At 47.8% G+C, this 18,256-nt stretch overlaps 1 protein-coding gene across 3 annotated transcripts in view; it reads left to right on the forward strand.

Moving 5' to 3' along the window:
• The window catches only part of NTRK3 (neurotrophic receptor tyrosine kinase 3), a 216,243-nt gene that overhangs the window by 111,785 nt on the left and 86,202 nt on the right, over window positions 1-18,256 (forward strand). For all 3 annotated transcript variants that reach the window (XM_059858550.1, XM_059858551.1, XM_059858552.1), the window contains exon 12: window positions 451-639. In XM_059858550.1, the coding sequence (XP_059714533.1) occupies window positions 451-639 (189 nt within the window). The remainder of the gene's footprint in view (window positions 1-450; window positions 640-18,256) is intronic.

The following is an 18,256-nucleotide window of genomic DNA, read 5'->3' on the forward strand; positions in this document are numbered from 1 at the left end:
AGGAGAGCAAAAAGATGGGCAACACACTGGGCAACAGCATTATAATCACAATTATGGATTTGAGGTGAACTAACTCTTTGGGGGTGATGTTTCTCCAGTCTAAGCTTGGTTATGATTTCTGCCAAGCTTGTGATGCCAGAGTATACAGGCACCACAGCAACTGCTCTCTCATGACAGCCCTAGGAGAGGACTTTTTGCATGACTTGCCTCTGATGTAGTGTCACCTGTAGCTGCTTAACCCTTTGGAATGTTTAGCCTGGTACCTCAAAGCCAGGAAGGAAAACTTGAGATGTCTTCCCTACCCTGTGAGCCGCCCAGAGAAACTAAACTCGGGGATGGGACAACTGTCAGGAATGCTGGGATGGGCCGGTGGTGATCCATCCACGAGCATGTGATCAACAGGCCTGCCTGTCCTCTGCTGCCCCTGAGGGATGTGTGTGCTGTTTGCAGGTCCCGTGGCAGTGATCAGCGGGGAGGAGGACTCAGCCAGTCCTCTCCACCACATCAACCATGGCATCACGACGCCCTCGTCCCTGGACGCCGGCCCGGACACGGTGGTGATCGGCATGACGCGCATCCCCGTCATCGAGAACCCCCAGTACTTCCGACAAGGTCACAACTGCCACAAGCCAGACACGTGTGAGTGCCCGAGCCGGCCACAGCCCCCACCAGGGCTGAGGGGTGGGCTGGGGGGCTGGGGGAAGGAGGGCGGGGAGGGAGAGGTTAAGAGGATGAGGAAGAAGAGAAGGAGGTTTTTGAGGAGAGTGGGTCTTGGTATGGTCCAGAAACCAAAGTGAATCTCAGGTCTCAGAAATCACAACATACATGTAGATGCTTCCAGAAAAGACTTTCCACTCTCACCATCACCTCCCTTCACCCTCCCTCTGCCACCCACCTGTCACCTTCCCCCCCCTGCCTGAAAGTGCCATTCCAAGCCGGGCTCTTCCTCATCAGCTCCAAGCATGAGGTCCCAGGTGTGAGCAAGAGCCCCCTGGGAGCGTGGGGATGGACGTGACCCCTGCTTGGCTGGGGAAAGGACCTGCCTCCCCTTCCTCCTCCAGCAGTTTCCCAGTCATGGGGCTGCCTCTTTGGCTCCCCAGAGGGCCTGGGGGAAGCTCAGGATACATGGGCATAGGTGTGGCAGATGCCTGGGGTTGTCTTTGTCTCCAGGAATTTTAGATGTTGGATGTCTTGTTTTTATGGGCTTCTGTAAAGCTTCTTCATCTTTCCTGTATGAATTTGGTTCATGAACTGGGCTCATTAGACTAGCAGGAGGTGATCAAGTGTCCCTCTCCACGTTGTGTTTCTAAATTCTGAGCATAAAAGGAAAGTGCTGTGTAAAAGGATGCTTTTCTGGGAGTCCTGCACCACTTCCCACGCGAGTGGTGGGATGCAGCCTTCCCCAGCATGCAGCTCACAGGCGGTAGCTGAGCTCTCCCAGGCTTCTTACCAGCTCTGAGATGCAAGCTGAGCAATGCAGGAGGTTTGGGTAACATTCTTCTCTTGTTATTTCACATCCTTTTGGTGTGTCTTGGATCCAGGTAGAACTGGAAAAATAAAAATCCTGCAAAACAAAAGGTGAAAGGCCCTCAGCTTGGGCTATCTCTGTGGGAGTGCTGTGCTGATGTCACCTCTGCTCTTCCCTTGGCTGCTGCTGACTCACGGGGGCAGGAGACAGACCTCAGCCCCTGCAAACAGGGAGAAGACCCATCTCCCAGCCTGCAGGAAGCCATGTGGCACTGAGTGCTCAGCAGGAGCACACTGCTCCTGGCCTCCATCAGAGGAAGGGGAGCTGCAGCTGCTGCTCCCATGGAGGTATCCCTTGGGCAGCCCCCACTGTGCACCCTCATGGGTTCTGCTGGCTTGTGCCCAAGCCCTTAGCACTGTCCTTCCCTTGCCAGAGTGATGGGATGTACCCAAAGAACGTGCCTGGCTTTCCCCTTGATTTTCATTTCAATGTGCTAAATTTGGTCTGTTTGTAGAGAGGGGAGGAGGAGGGCGGTGATTAGGCAGGAGTGGAGAAGCTGAATGTAGCGTGGTTTTTCTGTGCTGTTAATTATATATTTTACATTTCTTATAGCACCTCATCTCAAAATGATTTACAAACTCTGATGGCTTGGGAGGGAGGGCTCCCCCGCTTTACTTTTTCTTCCTTTCCCTGCTGTGCTGTCTCAAATTTCTTTAATCTGCACGCCGACCATTGCAAGACGTGGGTGCTCTTGAGGCTGTAGCAGAGCTTAAACCTCAAAGGATTAAGTTTTGCTCTGAGCCTTTGCCCTGTGGGACTTGTCAGAGCTGGGTGGGCTGCAGGGGAAGTCACTCGCAGCAGGATTTGACCTCAGAGCTTCATGGGGCTGTTTGAGTAGGATCTGAAGGGTTCACAGAGATGCCTGGGGTGGCATCCGGAGGCCCTTCTCCCCACTGGAGGGAATGATCCAGCTTTTCCAGGACTGCAAGGCAGTGGGGCTGAAATCAAACCCCACAACACTGGTACTCCCTTTGGGGGATAAGAAGAGGCAAACTACAGCTGGGTGCTTTCATGTTGAAAATCCTAATTTTTTTAGATTTCTTTGTCATTCATGGGGCAAAACCCAATCCTTGACTCCTCAGGCAGAGTTGAATTTGGTGTGTATTTTGTATTTTAGTCCCCAGGCTTTAACTTGGTCGAAACTTCTGACTTCACTGGTGGCTTTGCTTGAGGCTGGAAAGTTTCATAATTCACCTATTAAATTAACCATGCTTTGGGGAGCTTTTGCTGTAAGGGGTTTGTTTGATCTGATGTGCTCTACTCAACATAAGCCTGGGCTGCAGAATATTTGTTGCTCCTGTTCTTCCCGTGGTTGTCATGCTGGAGGGTTTTTCCCTCCCCCTGTGCAGAGCTTGGACACAAACACTTCTCCCTTTGCTGTCAGTTCTAAAGAGAGCTCCTCTGGGCTGGGGAGTGCCTCTATGCCCAGCTGAGCCTGTACAGATGCAAACTCCTCACTCCACCACCTCCCCCAGAGCTGCTGCCCAGCTGTGAGCAAAGGTGTTCTGTGACACCCAGCATCTCTCCTTTGCACTGAGCTGTTGCTAGAGCAACATCTTCAGCAAGAATTTTCCCTCTCCAACATGAAGCTTTTCTCCTTCCTTCCTCCTGCAAGCATCCCTGTGCTCTTGGATGCTGCCTGGGTGGAGGACATGCCGATACCCACTGCCGTGCTGCAGGGAGGGGAGCAAGCTCTATGTGCTTAATGCAGTATTAATAGTACATTGATGTGATATAGATTTCTGTCACCCTCCATACTAGCAGGCATCACTTATCACGCAGGGATGAGGGATGTTTATTCCCAGCCACTTAGCTCTGCATAATGGAATTGCAGCTGAAATATGGAGAGCGGTTCCCTGCCTGTGGAGCTGGAGGCCTCTCGCTCCCTCTGTGCAGTGCTGTCCCATGGGATCCTCTTAATGTGTCCTCAGGGAGACAGAGACCTGTTCTTCACTGGGAATGTGCTGTCCCGGTGTCCATGGGATGAGGGGCACAGGAACCAGCCCTCACTTCTGGCTTTCTGGGATCTTTGCAGCTGTCTTACCCTCTTTCTGTTACTGCCTGACTTAGTGCAGAGGGGGAGCAAGCTTGACTCAGAATTCTCTTTCCCTTTCTGGGTGAGGGGTTCTCAAAGAGCCATGGAAGACACCAGCACCACTGTGTTTTCTCATGTTGAAACATTTTAGTTGTTGAGAAGATGCTGCCCCATCTCCGTGCTGTAACTCTAGGCTGTGCTGGGTTTGCATCCTGTCCTTGCTTCAGCTGTCCTTGGCCCTACCTGGAGGGTTAAGAAAAGAGTTTGACAACGTGGACAGTCCACCACAAGTGGATTTTAGAAGAATAGGCTAAAAAGGCCTTTTTCTCCTGATCTTGTGCACATGGAAGGGAAACCAAGTTCATATCTGCTTGGCAAAGAGCAACAGGTTGTGATGAATTTACACCTCTATATTTGGAAATAAACACATCAGAGGAGAATAATGGGATTTGTGACAAGCACAGTGGGCAGAGAAAGTCATGAAGATGAGAGTTTAGGACTACATAACATCGGCCAATGGTCAGAGATTTTGGTAATGCAAAACATGATCCAGTCTAGCCCCATTTTTGGCCAGAATTTGGCTGCTTGTCCTTCTGGGCAGGCCTGACAGTAACAGCAGCTTCTTATGTTATCTCCTTCTCTTGAAGTTCAGGATTTGAATTCCCAAAATTCAAGTTTTGTAATTGTGAGTAGCTGGAGATTTCTGTGGTGAAATATTGGTAATGTTTCAGAAGAAACATTTTGGAAGGTTGTTTTACTTTAATAATAGTAATTAAGTAGTAATTAATTCTGAGCACAATGCATCAGATGCAGATTAGTTCTTGGATCTGATCTCTTGAGCTTTACTCAAATGCCACAGCACAGCTTTGGAGTTGTTCAGTTCCCTTGTATTTCTCATCTAACAAAACAGGTCTTCTGGAGAATGACACAAATTGGAGATAAAAATCCAAACCCCGATGGAGAAAATTGATTTGGGGTGCGGATCCCCACCCGCATCCCAGCAGTGGATGCTCAGTTGCAACAAGTAATGTGGAGCTGAACTTTTGGTGCAAATTCTTTGATTTTGGGGGAGGTTTTTGCCAGCCAGGACTGGAGCTGGCTGTGTTTTCCAGGACTGGCGCAGTCTAGGGACTGGGATGCATTCTCCACACGGGTGGAGCAGCCGTCCTTTCGTGGAGTCCTAATGAGGGTTTTTTTCAACCTCATTTATTACAGGCTGCCCTGACATAATTACATATTCAAAGTTAGTAATTACACGTATTCATGCTAATTAAGTAATTAGATATAATTACACTAACTGTAAATACGTGGTAATCGGCTAAAAAGAAGTACTTCAGAAAAAAACAAGGCAAATCACACAATAAAAGCGCCATCAGCACTCTTTCACTCAGTACCCTGTCTTTATCTTTTATTTCAGTGCAGCTTAAAAGGAACATTGTGGTCATTTCAAAAATCATATTTCTTAAACAAATAGATTTTCTTAACTCTGCTTTCAATAGATCTCGAAAACTAAAATGAAAAGGATATTTACCCTTAGAACTGTTAATTTTTTTTTTTGTTTGTTTGTCTAGTGTGTTTTGTCCATCCTGGGCATGGGAAGATAAAAAGTATGCAGCATTTCTATTTTCAGTCAGTTCATGGTCCCTTTTTTGCCAAAAACAGCAACAACATAAAACTGAAGTCATAAGTGCTTGTAGTTTTATTTGCCTAAAAAAGAAAACTGGAACAGTTGGTAGTGGAAAAGAAACTTTTCCTTTTTTATTTTTTTTTTCCAGGGATAAGATAATTTGTCAAATTTTCTTTTTATGTAATATTAATTTGGAGCACAGGGTGAAGTGACAGCAGCACTCTGCTTCCCCATGCCCAGCCTGGGGCCAGGCTCCACAGGTTTCAGTGCCTCACACAGAGCTCTGTTGTTTCTCCAAATTATTATTTTCCTCTTGTCTCCTCTAAAATGAAGTCCCCAGGTTCTTCTCCAGAAGGACCCAGCTCCCATTACCCTTCTGAAGTAGGCACTTTTGGGTGAAGACTCTTCTGTGCTGGAGCTCTCATGGTCTTACAGTCTTGTGCTTCTTGTCCTTCCACTCAGCTCATGTGAGGTATTTTAAGGGTTTTAACAAGGACCTGTGAGTAGCTGTTTACTCATTTATGTGTGTTTTGCTGCTCTGTGCTGTGTCTCCTCACTGTTTGTAGCACAGCCTGGGCTTGTGGCTGGGGTCTGTGGAAGAGCCCTGACCTCAGAGCTCAGCTGCCAACAGGTGAAGGCATTGGGGGTCTCTGCAATGACCTTCTGCCTCCAAATTTCCCTCCCTTCTGGTTTGCTTCTGGCTCTCATGGAAACTGCTCTGCGCTCCAAGTGTTGATGTGAACAACATGCAAAAGTTTTGGATGTTGAAGAAGCCTTCTGGGTTCTGCTTGGCTTTTCCCAGAGCAGGTGTTGTAGGTATCTGAAGAAATGTGTGAGCAACCAAATTACTGCTTCTGTTCCCCATCAGAGGAACACTGAACTTCTCTTGTGCCCAGAATCACCTTCTTGCCCAGACTGCAACATCTGACCAACAGGAGACACACCATGGACAGTAGGACTTGAGCCAACCTTCCCAGCTCTCAGCTCTCCTGCCTGGGGCTATTTTCTACTCTGCATCCTTTCTTCTATCCCTGAAAGAGCAAGTGGAAAAAATATCCGCATTTTCCAGAAGTCCAACCTAGTTTTGCAGAAGTGGAGTGCCCATCCCACCTATTGCACCTGCACTTTGAGTTGCAGTCTCACACTTCAGACCTTCCTGCTGTGATGGTGCTACAGAAATGAGTTTTTTTTCAGGATGTCTTGGAATGGCTGGCAAGATCCATTGCCTTACCCCTCAGCCAGCCTCTGGAATTGTTGTTTGTGTGGTTGTACCATGCAGGAAGAAAAGCAGCGTGGCTCTGCCTGGTCCCTGCCTGCTTTAGGAGGAGCTCCTGGAGCCAGCAGTGCAGCCCTGCTTGCTCCAGATGGGATGGGCACCTGACTTGGTTTGAGCACAAGATGATCACCTCCTGCTGCTGTTTGGATTTTAGATCCATTCTCTGTTGCTTTAGTGTGTGTTTACTGGAGATATTTGTTACAACACCCAGGATCAAAGGGGGACCAGCAGGCTCCAGCCCCAGAATGGAGAAGTGACACTGGCAGCACAGCTGAGTGATGATACATTGGCTCCTGGTGGTGAAGATCCATGAGGGAGAGAAACCCTTAAATCAAGAAAAATGTGGCTTTGGGCTGCTGATGGTCACCAGCCTGTGGAGAGACTGCTGGATACAGACATCAAGGGGTTGACAGGGAAGTATTGTCTTGAACAAAACTCTGCTTCCTCCTCTGCCCAAAAGCATCCCCGCTGGACTGTTTAATCCTGATGTCTGTGGGGCCAGGAAGCAGGGTTGGCTCACCTGGGGCAGTTTCAGGAAGGGAGCTTGTGATGTGTGAACTGTCAAGAACTTAACAGGCCAGATGAGAGGAGGTCCTGACCTGTTTTCCTACTGGATTTGGAGTGGCTCTAGTGCAGCAAGCTGCTCTTTTTGCCTGGCAGCCTCATCCCTGCATCAATTGGGTTGGACCAGAGTGCCCAAGAATGCAGCATCTCATGGAGGATGTGTATGTACACCCTGACATTCCACCTTCTATCCAGCCCCCTGCTCATCTCATACAGGGAGATGAGCTCCCACTCCTCTAGCAGCATTCCCTGGCCTCCACACACACCCCACAGTGTCCCTGTCCACTCACCCATGGTTTGGCACAAGTCCAGGCTCATCGTGGAAGGGTGAGAGGAGTGGGACACAATAGGGATAAAAACAGGTTTACAGTCCCTCTGTTACCAGCTGTGTGTCTGGGTCTTGGTGCTTCTCCCTCTCCATTTGTGCTTGTGGTGTACTTAAAACTGAGGGAGGTGTCTGTACCTGAGAGAGCAGGGCTCTGTTCACCAGCCAGCTCTCTTCATGGGTGTGGTTTCATCCCTGCAGGACAAGAGGTAGCAACACAGTGCCCCACCTGAGGCTATTGCAGACTCAGGGAGCCCAGGTGTTAAGAGTGTCCTCCTAATGGCTCATGGGTTGTGTGAATTTTGCTGTGGGTCACTGTAAAAATAGCTAGTGTGTGTATGTGTGCATGGGCTGAGTGGTGGTATTGATTTCTTTTGGCCTTCATTTAAACATTTGTCTTATTTTTTAATGAGTTTTTTTTTGCTTATAATGATTGGCAGTTGGGAAAGTGTCTGGCAGCTGGGGCACTTCTGCATTCCTGGGATAGAGGATGTGCCTGTGGTACCTGGCCATGGGGTACCCTTGAAAGAACCAGGAGTTCCCAGAGTTTGCAAGGACATTGTGTTGTGATTTTTTTAGACTCCCCAGGCTCTTTGTCAGGTTTAAAATCTCTCTGAAGTGCGTGGGGCCTCACTGTGATCAGACAGAAGTGTCTCTCTGGACTGGAGATTGCAGGCTCTCATTGTTTGATCCATTGTCTGGTTAAATTGTGATTCCTAATTAAAAATAGCTGCTATTGTTTAGGAGTTGGAGCCGTTTTGCATGACCACACACACAGCAGGAACATTATTAGTGGTGCTGCCCTGTGGGACAAGAAGTACAACCCAGAATGTAGCAGAGAACCTGCACATCAGTAGAGGTTAAAGAACCTCAAACCTGTGCTTAGTGCTGCTTTTGGGCTAAACAGCCCAAAACATCCCATTCAGTCCTGAAACCTGGGGAAAGACCCATGTAAAAAAATGTTCTGCCTAAGAGGTCCTTGTGTGGAAGGAAGCTTTTCTTTCCCAGCCTTGTGTGGTGGCTGGCTCTGAGGAGATGTGGTAGGCAGACAGAGATGGCTCCCAGCAGCACAGGGCAGGTGGAGCAGAGCACGATTGCTTCACATTACAAAAATGCAGAAATGGCCATTATTGATTGCTGGACACTTCCAGTCCACCTCAACATCCTGCAGTCTGTCTTGCTCTTGTTGGTGGGTACAGACAGGGAGGTCAGTGGGAGGAAGGAAGGTGCTCATGGAAGCACCACTTCTGCTCGTGTGCTCCCAAAGCCCTGACCTAAAGCAGCTGTTTCTCACCATGGCTGAGAGTAAAGCACTGGCCCTTTTGAACAAGATGTGATTTGCTGAAGTGAACATACCCATGGAGAACCCAGTAAACCCATTTCCATGTGCAGCTGATATCAGGTTTGTATGCAAGCATCTCAAGGTGAAAAGTACATTGGAGTCACAGCATGTGAGGATTTCTCTCAATGCCTGGGCTTGGTTCCCATTAAGGCAGGGTTTGTTGCATAATCCATTTGTAGATTCCTGCACACTCATTCCTAAACACACTGCAAGTTACTAGTGCTGAGCCTGGCTTGAATCTGTCAAAGCCCTCTCTCCCTGCCCCTCCCTGAATGCATCTCTTTAAGAGATGGCAACAAATTGAGACTCAGTGAAAGCCTGAACATTCCTGTGTGTACCACACCAAGGACCAGACTGTTCTGCTGTTGCAGCCAAGCCTGGTCAACGTGGGATGCAGTACTCACATTAAGTGATGATCTACAGTTTCATGCAGACTCAGCTTTTTCTGATGCTCGTTCCAAGTTCCTTTGCTGATGCTGCAGCAGCACCTGAAGTTTTTTGTCACCACTGTGGGTCTGTAAAAATGTCACACCTTTCTTCCAGGCCTACTAACATATTTTTCCCCACTGAATGAGAGCACTGAGTTTGAAGGTTACTATACCTACCTATTTTTATATATAAATCTTATATATATATTTGATCTATTTTAAATGCACTGGTTTCTAATGTATGGACACCTGTTCTTATCTTACTTGTACTTTTAACAGGTTTTACATCATCCTTCTCTGTCCAACCACCCTACTCCTTTTTTCCCTTTGTGAGATAAAAGGGATACAAACATCTCTTAAATTCAGGACAAGCAGTTTCTCTCACTCCCATAAGTGTGACAGGAGACAGCTAAGTCTCCTAAATATATATGACAAATTGCGATTAGAAGAAAACACTGGAACAAAATTTATTTAGTACTCGTCTCCCTTCTCCCAGCCCTTCTTACCCCTCCACCTCCCTCTTGCAGGATTAAGCCAAGCTAATCCTCAGATGAGCAAGATCTTGGGAAAGCAAAGAGCCAAGGGAGGAGAAAGAAAAATCCTTCACACTCAACACTAATAAGGAAATTATAGGCATCCTACATTATGAATTGGATGAATTTTTAATGGTTAGAAATGCAGCTGATTTATAATGCATCCATCCAGGACTGCAGGGCCTGTTGCCAGCTAATAAATAAATGACAGGCTCTTTGTATTAAAAGTATCAGTCATTTTATGTCTCTGTGCTGTAATTGATGAGGAGCATTGAGCAAGGGAGGTGATGGCCAGCAGGTGTATGCAAGAGCAAGGACCTTGTGTTTCAAGCTATACCTGAGGGCTTGGCAAACCAAAAAGTTACAGCAGGCCAGTCTTCCAAATCTTCTCTCAGATGGGCCACAGCTTCAGTTCTATCCCATTGCTCACGTTCCAGAACCAGGGAAAAAAGGACTTAGCTGGGGCTGCATGGTTTTTAAAGGTCATTTTAAGCCCAGCTTAGGGTCCTGTTGAACATGTTTTATGCTCTAGAACAAGTTAGCTCCCCTGGACAGCAGGAATGGCTCCACCTGAGGTGGCTGCCCAGAGATTCCTTCCTCCGTGTAGCATGAGGCGGGAGGCTTTGGGTCTGCCTCGTGTCAGGCTCCTGGTGAGGGTGGGGGAGATTGTGCCCTCTGTTCTCTTGACAGTCCTGGCTATTGGCACAGTCAGGGTGAGAAGGGCTCAGAGTCAGGGATCAGAGTGAGTTCATACAAAACCCAACACAAATGTTCACACTGAGGCTGTGTTAAAAATAAATTTTGGGCAAATCCCAGAGATAGGGTGGGGTGGGACTGTTCTGCTCTTGTGCCAGATCCCAGCAGAGCCCAAATGTCAGGGGAACTTTACTGAGAGCACAGCAGGCAGCTGAGTATCTGAGGCATGGGGTAGATTTTATCCTCTTAATAGGAGAACTAACCTGGCATGCTGTATCTCCACTGTTTCCTGGAAAGAGGTATTTCTCCTTCCAGCCCATCAAGGGACTGCTGAGCATCTTCATCTCCATTTTATGGATGAGGAGAGGCAGCTGGAAAGACATCAGTTTGCTCAAGGTCACGCCAGGTTGCTGACAGCTAGCAGGCTGGCCCATGTTCAGCCCACTGGAACATGATGCATGTTTGTGAGTCCCCACCTGAAGTCCTTTCACAGCCAGTCTTTTGGAGTCAGGGGTTTAGATGGATAAACATATCCTTGGAGCTGTCAGCTGCATATTATCATCCCAGAAAATGGCAGTTCTGCCATTTTCCTTTTCCTGCTCTTTTCCAGATAGCTTAGATCAAATTCTCCCTTTTTACCTTCATGGGGGCCATGCTACAGTCCTTATATGTTCTGCTTTGCTCTCTTGACTACTTCTGAAGAGACCTCTCCTTGCAGATCTCATTCTACCTAGGCATTGCCTCCTTCAGTTTCACTGGAGTGTGTTGGAACCTGAGTGCTGGGCTCAGAGGAAGAGCAGTCATTTTTCAACTTGGCTTTAGTCCCTGGCTGCAGGAATTAGGCAGGGAGGTTGGGATATGAGCCTGGCTACCCAAGGAAAGCACTGCTGTCTAAGATGCAGACTTTCATCTTGACCTGGAGGAAGGAAACGCTTATTGCCTTATTTATTACATTTCCCCATTGCAGTGTAAATACCATATCCATGATAGATATAGATCTTATGAATAATATAGAGATTTGAACTAAGTAATTGCTGTGCTTTTTTAATACAAGAGATCCTCAGTGCCGAGTAGTATTAATGATCTGTCTTGACATGGGCTCTGCAGAGGGCGATTGCAAACCCCAGTTCCGTGAGAATTTGAGAAATTGGGGGAGAAATCCTAATGTGCTGTTCATCCCCTCTGTTCCCTGTGGGACACTTCAGAACAAGTATCCTGTCTGCTGATTTTTTCTCAGCTTTCCCTAGACCCTCTAAGGACAGGAAGGCTAAGTGGGTTTTGGGAAAACAAATCCCTTTTGTAGGAGGGCTGGGCTGGGCTGTCAGAGGAGGGAACTTTTGGAGGAAATGTAATACAAAGATCCTAGCAGCTCCCTGTGGTCACTGACAGTTCTCCAGACATTTCTAGAAGAGCAAAATGATTAGTTACAGTGAAATAGCTAAATTCAGGCAGAGGTAGTGATATTTTATGTGTCTGCTGATCTGAGCCTTGTCTCTTCTCTGTAGCTTTAATATGAAGCTCTCCTTTCCACTTGCTCTCTGAAACCCTTGTGCAGCCTTGCTGCTGTGTGCTATTAAACAGGTGGCTATGTTATTATGAGAAATTCTCTATAAAGTCCACTCTTTAATGCTTTAGAATCTTTGGGGATGAATTTAAGACATTAAGAACTATGGTGATTTAGCACCTTTTTTGCAATGACATTGTTGTGGGTGAAAGGTTAAGGGAATAGCAATGACAGGATGTGGTGTGAGTCACTTTGTGCCTTACATCACTGGTGGCAGGGAGCTGGTACCCCCACTGGCTGGTCCTTCTTGCTCCCTGCTGTAGAGGTGTTGGTGTTACAGCTCCAGAGCTCCAAGGCCTCTTTAAATAAATGGAGCTGTCTGAGAAGGCTATGAATGCCTTTTCAATTTTTTTTTTCCCCCAAACATAGCACCTCAAGTCTGAGTCATGCTGTTAACCTTTTCATTCCTCTCTATCTAGCCACATCCTGCTTTAAGATTACTTCTCATCCTTCTTCCACCATCACCCTTTTAACAGGAATAAGGGCAGGTAAGACCATGGACTCCATAGCCCATGTTCTCACCTTGTCAGTCCAGGAGGAGCAGGTCTTGCTGACCTCTGTGGGCTGTGTGGAGCAGGGACCGTGGGCTCAGGTGTTTCTTTGATAAAGGAATGGTAGCTCATTAACACTCTGTGCCCCGCAGATAACTTTTATTGATCATCAGCTGCTTAATCAAAAACTCTATCACAGTTTGTTTCGATTATTTTTTCCATCTCTTCATCTCTGGAGAATTGGCTTAGCCAAAGTTAATGTACTCATTATGCAGTTGGGAAACCACTGCTACAGACTGCTATGTAAATTAAGAGTTTAGGAAGGTGTGTGTCCTCCTTCCCTCATCTAGCAGGATGAATACACTGGGTGCATGTTCCTCTGCCTGATGGGTGAAACAGGCATGAGGGGAGTTTGGCTGAACTGAGTTTTGACCAGCCTAGGGTGGCAGAACTCACCTCCCAGGTTGCACAGAGCCCAGGCTCCAGATCTACATGCCCGCAGTTGTGGTACAGTGAGGAACAGCCCTGCTGCTGTACCTGGTCATGTATCTAAACAGATCTGAGCACCCCTGAAATCAGCACCATTGGGTGTTCTTGGGCCACAGCTGGAAACACTGTGAACAGTGGCCTTACTCTCTTGAAAACTGTCAGAGCTCTGGGGAAGGGGCTGAGAGGAAGTTGTGCAGCAAGTGGCAAAAATATTTCCCAACTTCTACGATGTCTTTAATGACCAGCTCTGAGAAGTGTATGGCCAGTTTGAGTGGGAACACAAAAAAGACTTGGGAGGGAAGCCCCAAGTCAGGAGTGCTGCTTGTTGTGCCACTCCAAAATTATTTCTTACTCTAGTTATGATGGATGTCCTGATATGATTAATTTTCCTTTTGTCTTTTAATCTTTACTGCATAAAATCATTCTTCTTGAGCCTATACCCTATCAGGGCTACATACCCCATGCTGGCTACGGTGTTGCAATGTCCTAATTTGATTGCAGAGGGTTGTGTCCTGTATAATGTTGTCTCATTTTCTCAGTAGTCGATGCAAACTCAATTTTATTTTCTTTGAAAAGAAAGGAAGAGGAGGCAGGAGCCCAGAATCCACAGCTGAGCCTATACCTGCAGCACTTACCTTGTTGCTTGGCTGTAATGGCCCATGTAGCTCAGCTTGGATGGGACCTACAGGCTTGTTTTATTTATTTATTTTCCTGATGGTGCTGAAGGAGAGAAAGGATGGAAGCTACAGCAGAGAAGGGCTCTCATTTGTAGGTGCTGGCATGCTGATTAGCCTCAAGGAGTCATTAATCCAACAGGCTGGACAATCTCTTGATGGAGCTTATCTCAGGAGAGGAGGGTTAGCTGTGTCTCCCTGTTGGCCCTGGGTGAGTGCTCAGCTCTCTCCTCTTGTCTCCAATTAGATGCTGGGTCCCTTGTACCGCTGTGTTTCACCTGCCTCAGAGACCCTTCACCTCCCTTCCGCCTCTGCAATTTACGAGTAGCTCAGAGGGGAGAAGGAGGGTCTGGTCTCAATTTGTGTGGCTCATTTGCATGTGAAATGAGCACGTCCCTTCGGCAGAGCTGCCAGCAGTCTCCTGGCCCCACTGCTCTCATTCAGCAAGGCTTTGACAGCTCCAAGGCTGTGGCTCGGTGAGCGGTGGCAGGGCTTGCTCATAAACTGGAAGTGTCACTGTGTTTTTGCAGAGCTCGTCCAGAAAATGGTGTTTTTCAGCAGCTCATAAAGGAGGTGTCAGCCTGGGATTTGGTCTGTGGAAAAAGAACCTGTTTTTGCAAGCTGCAGAGAGCACAAGCTCTCAGCTCTGGCTCCAGGGCCATCCCTGCTGGCTGGGATGGCTGCTGGGGCAAATTATTCAGCTGATGGTTTCATTGCTAATTTCCTCATGGGTCCTGGACTCTCTGACTCTATATTCGTCTCAGGGTATTCCTCATTCTCAGCCCTGTCTTTTCTTGTCCTGTTGGGCTTTCAGTGGGCTTTTGATTGAAAATGGATCTGTTGAGGTGAGAGAGGAGGAGTCAGAGAGGCGCTGGCAGGCAAAATGCACGTAGTGGTTGTATGAATAAATAACATGTCTCCAGGTGTGCCACCAAAGAGGCTCTCTTGCCTTGATCTGAGGATTTAGTGGGAAGAAGCCAGGGAGTGGAGTGGCAGTGGCCTCTGTGGCTGGACAAGGACCAGGGGAATAGAATTGTAAGTCTTGAGGACAGGAAGAGAGGGAGGATGCTGGACATTGGTCACTCATGTGATCCTTCTTGGAAGAATACCAGGTTCCATGAAGGAAGCACAAATCTAGGCCTGATTTTTTTTTCCCATTTCAAAATATTTAATCAGAGAATCAAATATGAAGTCTGTTTAAGAGGAGGCTGGCACACGGCAGCTGGCTGAGTGTTGCAATCAATGTATCCGCTGTGGAATGTTTCCTGCACAAGTATTACATCCTCTCTCATTTACTTGATGATCTTTAGGGTGAATCAATCAAAAGATGCTGCACACAAATAGTTCAGCCTGTGATCCTGTGGGTGCCCATTACAGGGATATTTGCTCCATGTTAATGGACCTGTTGATTAGCAAAAAACCTACCTTTTTTAAATAGAAAGCTGTTACTTGATGGCAATTGTTAGCATTGGTTTTTCTGCCTCCCCAGCACAACTCTCATTCTGCGCCAATGCAGGTGACTGCAACAAAACCCAGGTCTGCACTGCTGGGGAGAAGAGACTCGCATCTCACCCAAGCAGTTATCTGAGGAGAACCTTCCCTTGGAGGTTGGGAAGGGCAGAGAGAGCTTCTCTGTGCTCAGTGGGTGATTTTACCACTCTGTGTCTTGTTCTGTTAATTGTGTTTCTGTATCCATCTACCTTGGCATGTGATGTCCTGTTTGACTTCAGGTATATCTGAAGAAGATATTCCCCTGAAATCCCCATCAGACCAAGGCTCAGCAGCTCCTTGAGGGATATGATTGGGTTTTTCACTAGCTGAATGCATAGGAATTTTTATTTGGGTCTGTAAAGCCTCTAGTCTGCTGAAGCATTAGTGTTCATTTTGTTCCTCTACAACATGGACACTTGTCAAGGCTCCACATTTCTGGGTGAAAATGTGCCCATGTTGCAGTGTTAGCTGTTGCTTTTCTGATGCTAGCATGGCAAGAACCCCAGCTGTAATTTTAACCATTAGAAGATCAGGATGGTGCCTCCTGCATAGATATCCTTACCTTTGAAAGCCAAATCTGAGCAGACCCAACCCTGTGATGACTGAAGCTATGCAAACGAGGGAGCAGCATGCCCAGTGCTGCCAGAGCTCTGGTGTGGCACTGGGAGCACACCCCAGGACAGAGCAGTGTGCTGAGCTGTGTGACACAGCTCCCTGCAGAGGCAGTCACGCAGCAGGGCTGAGCAGCCCGAAAGGACCAGGCTTGTGGCTGTGGGCTGTGTTCAGCCTCATGCTGGTAGTTGCCAGCAGCTGTTCTGCTTTCTGGGGAGCGCGTTGGGATCTTTCCTGCTCAGCTGGAGGCTGTGAGAGCATTTGGTCCTCTCCCAGGCTGCTGGTGCAAAGCAGCCACTGTTCGGTTTGGCGGGCCAAGCATCGCTTCAGGCTCCACTGCAGAGGGGACCAACCCCCCCTGTGTCACTTGTTTATCTCTGTCATTTATTGCTACAAAACAGCTCACCCAGAGCTGTCCTTCCCACAGCTGGTGGGAGTCAAAGTGCCGAGGCTGTTAGTGGATTAGGGCAGCAGAGTGAAAACCATTTGGCGTTTCTATCCTGATTCTTCTGGGTGCCTTTAATTAGCATGATTGCTCAGCACAGATTTTGCCATGTTCTTTAGCTCCCCTGGTTAGGATAATTATTCCCCCAGCTCCTTTTGTTCCAATTCCTGATCGCTTACAAAGTCTCCTGTTAAAAGCCATTAAATCTGTAATGTGAGAGTAAATGTTCAGCAGCGTTGTGCTCTCAGCCCCACACGTGTGAGCTCCAGCTCTCGGCCCCTCTCCTGCACTCCTCTGCTCCCTGCCACGTGCTCCTTGCTGTGGCATCCCTCTCTGCTTCCCTCTCACGCTTCCCCCCTGGCCATCCCACGTGTCCCACACGCAGCAGGTTCTGTGCACACTCTCCCTGCTTTCTGATGGCACTTTTGGCATCACTCAGCTTGGTTTCCTCTGTGCACAGGCTGGTTTTGAGAGTGAGGTTGGAGCCTGGGCTGTGGACTGTGATCTCTCACATTTAGTTGCATGTGCAAATGTGGAGGTGCCGTTAGAAGTGTATGTTCTTGTATGTTTTAGTCATGGTGTGGGGAGTTCTTGCTTCAAGGAACAGCTAAAATAGAGGGGGGAGTTGTCCTACTGTGGTGGAAAGTAGGATTTTTGTTGATAGATGATGGAGAAGAGGAAAGACTTATTTTCCTTATTTTTTAAGTAAAGTTGTTTTTGTCTTTCTCAAGCATAAAAGCCTCCAGTGGAGGGAGAACAGGTTTTGGATAGCTGTGTTCCCAGGAGCTTCCCTGTTGCAGTGCTTCCCCATCTGGAGGCCTGGGAGCTCAGCCCCTTCACTGCCCCATCTCTGCTGATGTTTGATCAGCACATGTCAATGGCTCAAGTAGGGCAGACACACCAAGGCTTACACAGAGTGAAGTGGTGTGAAATAAGACTGGGCTCAAGTGCTTTAAATGCCTTGTGCATTTAGGTGAGTTGATGTGAGAGGAAGAAGGGAGAGAGTGAGACTTATTTGCAGACCCAGAATGAAACTGGGGCAGAGAAGGGTCTGGCAGATGTGTGGTTTGTTAAGCTCAGAGCACATAGCTTGAGCAAAAATTCACAGCTAGACCACTAGCTGGAAAAAGCTTGTCAGAAAAGACTCCTGAGCCTTCCTCCCTCCCTTGAATGATGACCTCTAATCAACAGCAGACATACATTTTGGGCTTAGATCTAGAATTGCTGCCCTGCTGTGCCGTGCCTGACCTTCCCCACTCTGCAAAGCTCACCCTGTGCTCTGGGGTGGAGTGAGGGTTTCCTTGCACAGCAGCAGCCCCCCACAGGGCTCCTCACTCACCTCATCGGTGTTTTACTGGCTGCAAGGAGCTTTCCAGGCATTTCATACATTCTCTTGCAAAACCCTACCATGTTTCACGTGTGTTTGGTGGGAGCAGAGCCCCTGCTGCAGAACAAAGGCAGCCGCAAATACCTGACACTCGTTTGGTTGGCACTATCCAAATAGTCCCACAGGAGCTCTGTAGTATCAGCATAAACCCATGTTTTTCTGTCTTCCCCTGGGAGAGCACAGCCTTCCCTGTGCCCTGGGGTGTGTGTTTTAGAGCTTGTGAAATACTGAAAGATACCAAGACATGGTCTTGAAACAAAATCTGGAGCTGGGAGCTCTCCCTTGGAAAGTGTAATAACACCCTTTGACATATTTTGGTGCAGAAGACAACTTATTTTGAGAACCATCTACTGGGGCAATTATCAAGAGCTGAAGACCTGTGGTGGCAGCTTTGTTTCCAAAGAAATCAGCAGAGTGGGAGCACTGGAGAGACACAGATGAAGAACAATAATTCCGGACAACACAGCATCCAAACAGACTAAAAAAAAATCAACAAAATCTTGTTCCTCAAAACTCCCTGCTGCTCTTGCTGTGTTTTAGCCCTCAGCTCTTCCTGTTCCCATTTACAGCTCCTCTGTAGTGCTCGGTGCCTCCTTGCCTGCTGAGATCTCCTGCACTCAGTTTCCATCCTCAGTTTGTAAACTCCACAAAATCGTGTTTTCCCACAGGATGTTCTTCCTGACACTTCAGACTCTCGGGCTTGTACAGCTCCTGGGCTTCCTGGAGGGCAGCTCTGGCCTTTCTAGATG

The sequence above is a fragment of the Haemorhous mexicanus genome, chromosome 13, assembly GCF_027477595.1.
Source record: "Haemorhous mexicanus isolate bHaeMex1 chromosome 13, bHaeMex1.pri, whole genome shotgun sequence".
Lineage (NCBI taxonomy): Eukaryota > Metazoa > Chordata > Aves > Passeriformes > Fringillidae > Haemorhous > Haemorhous mexicanus.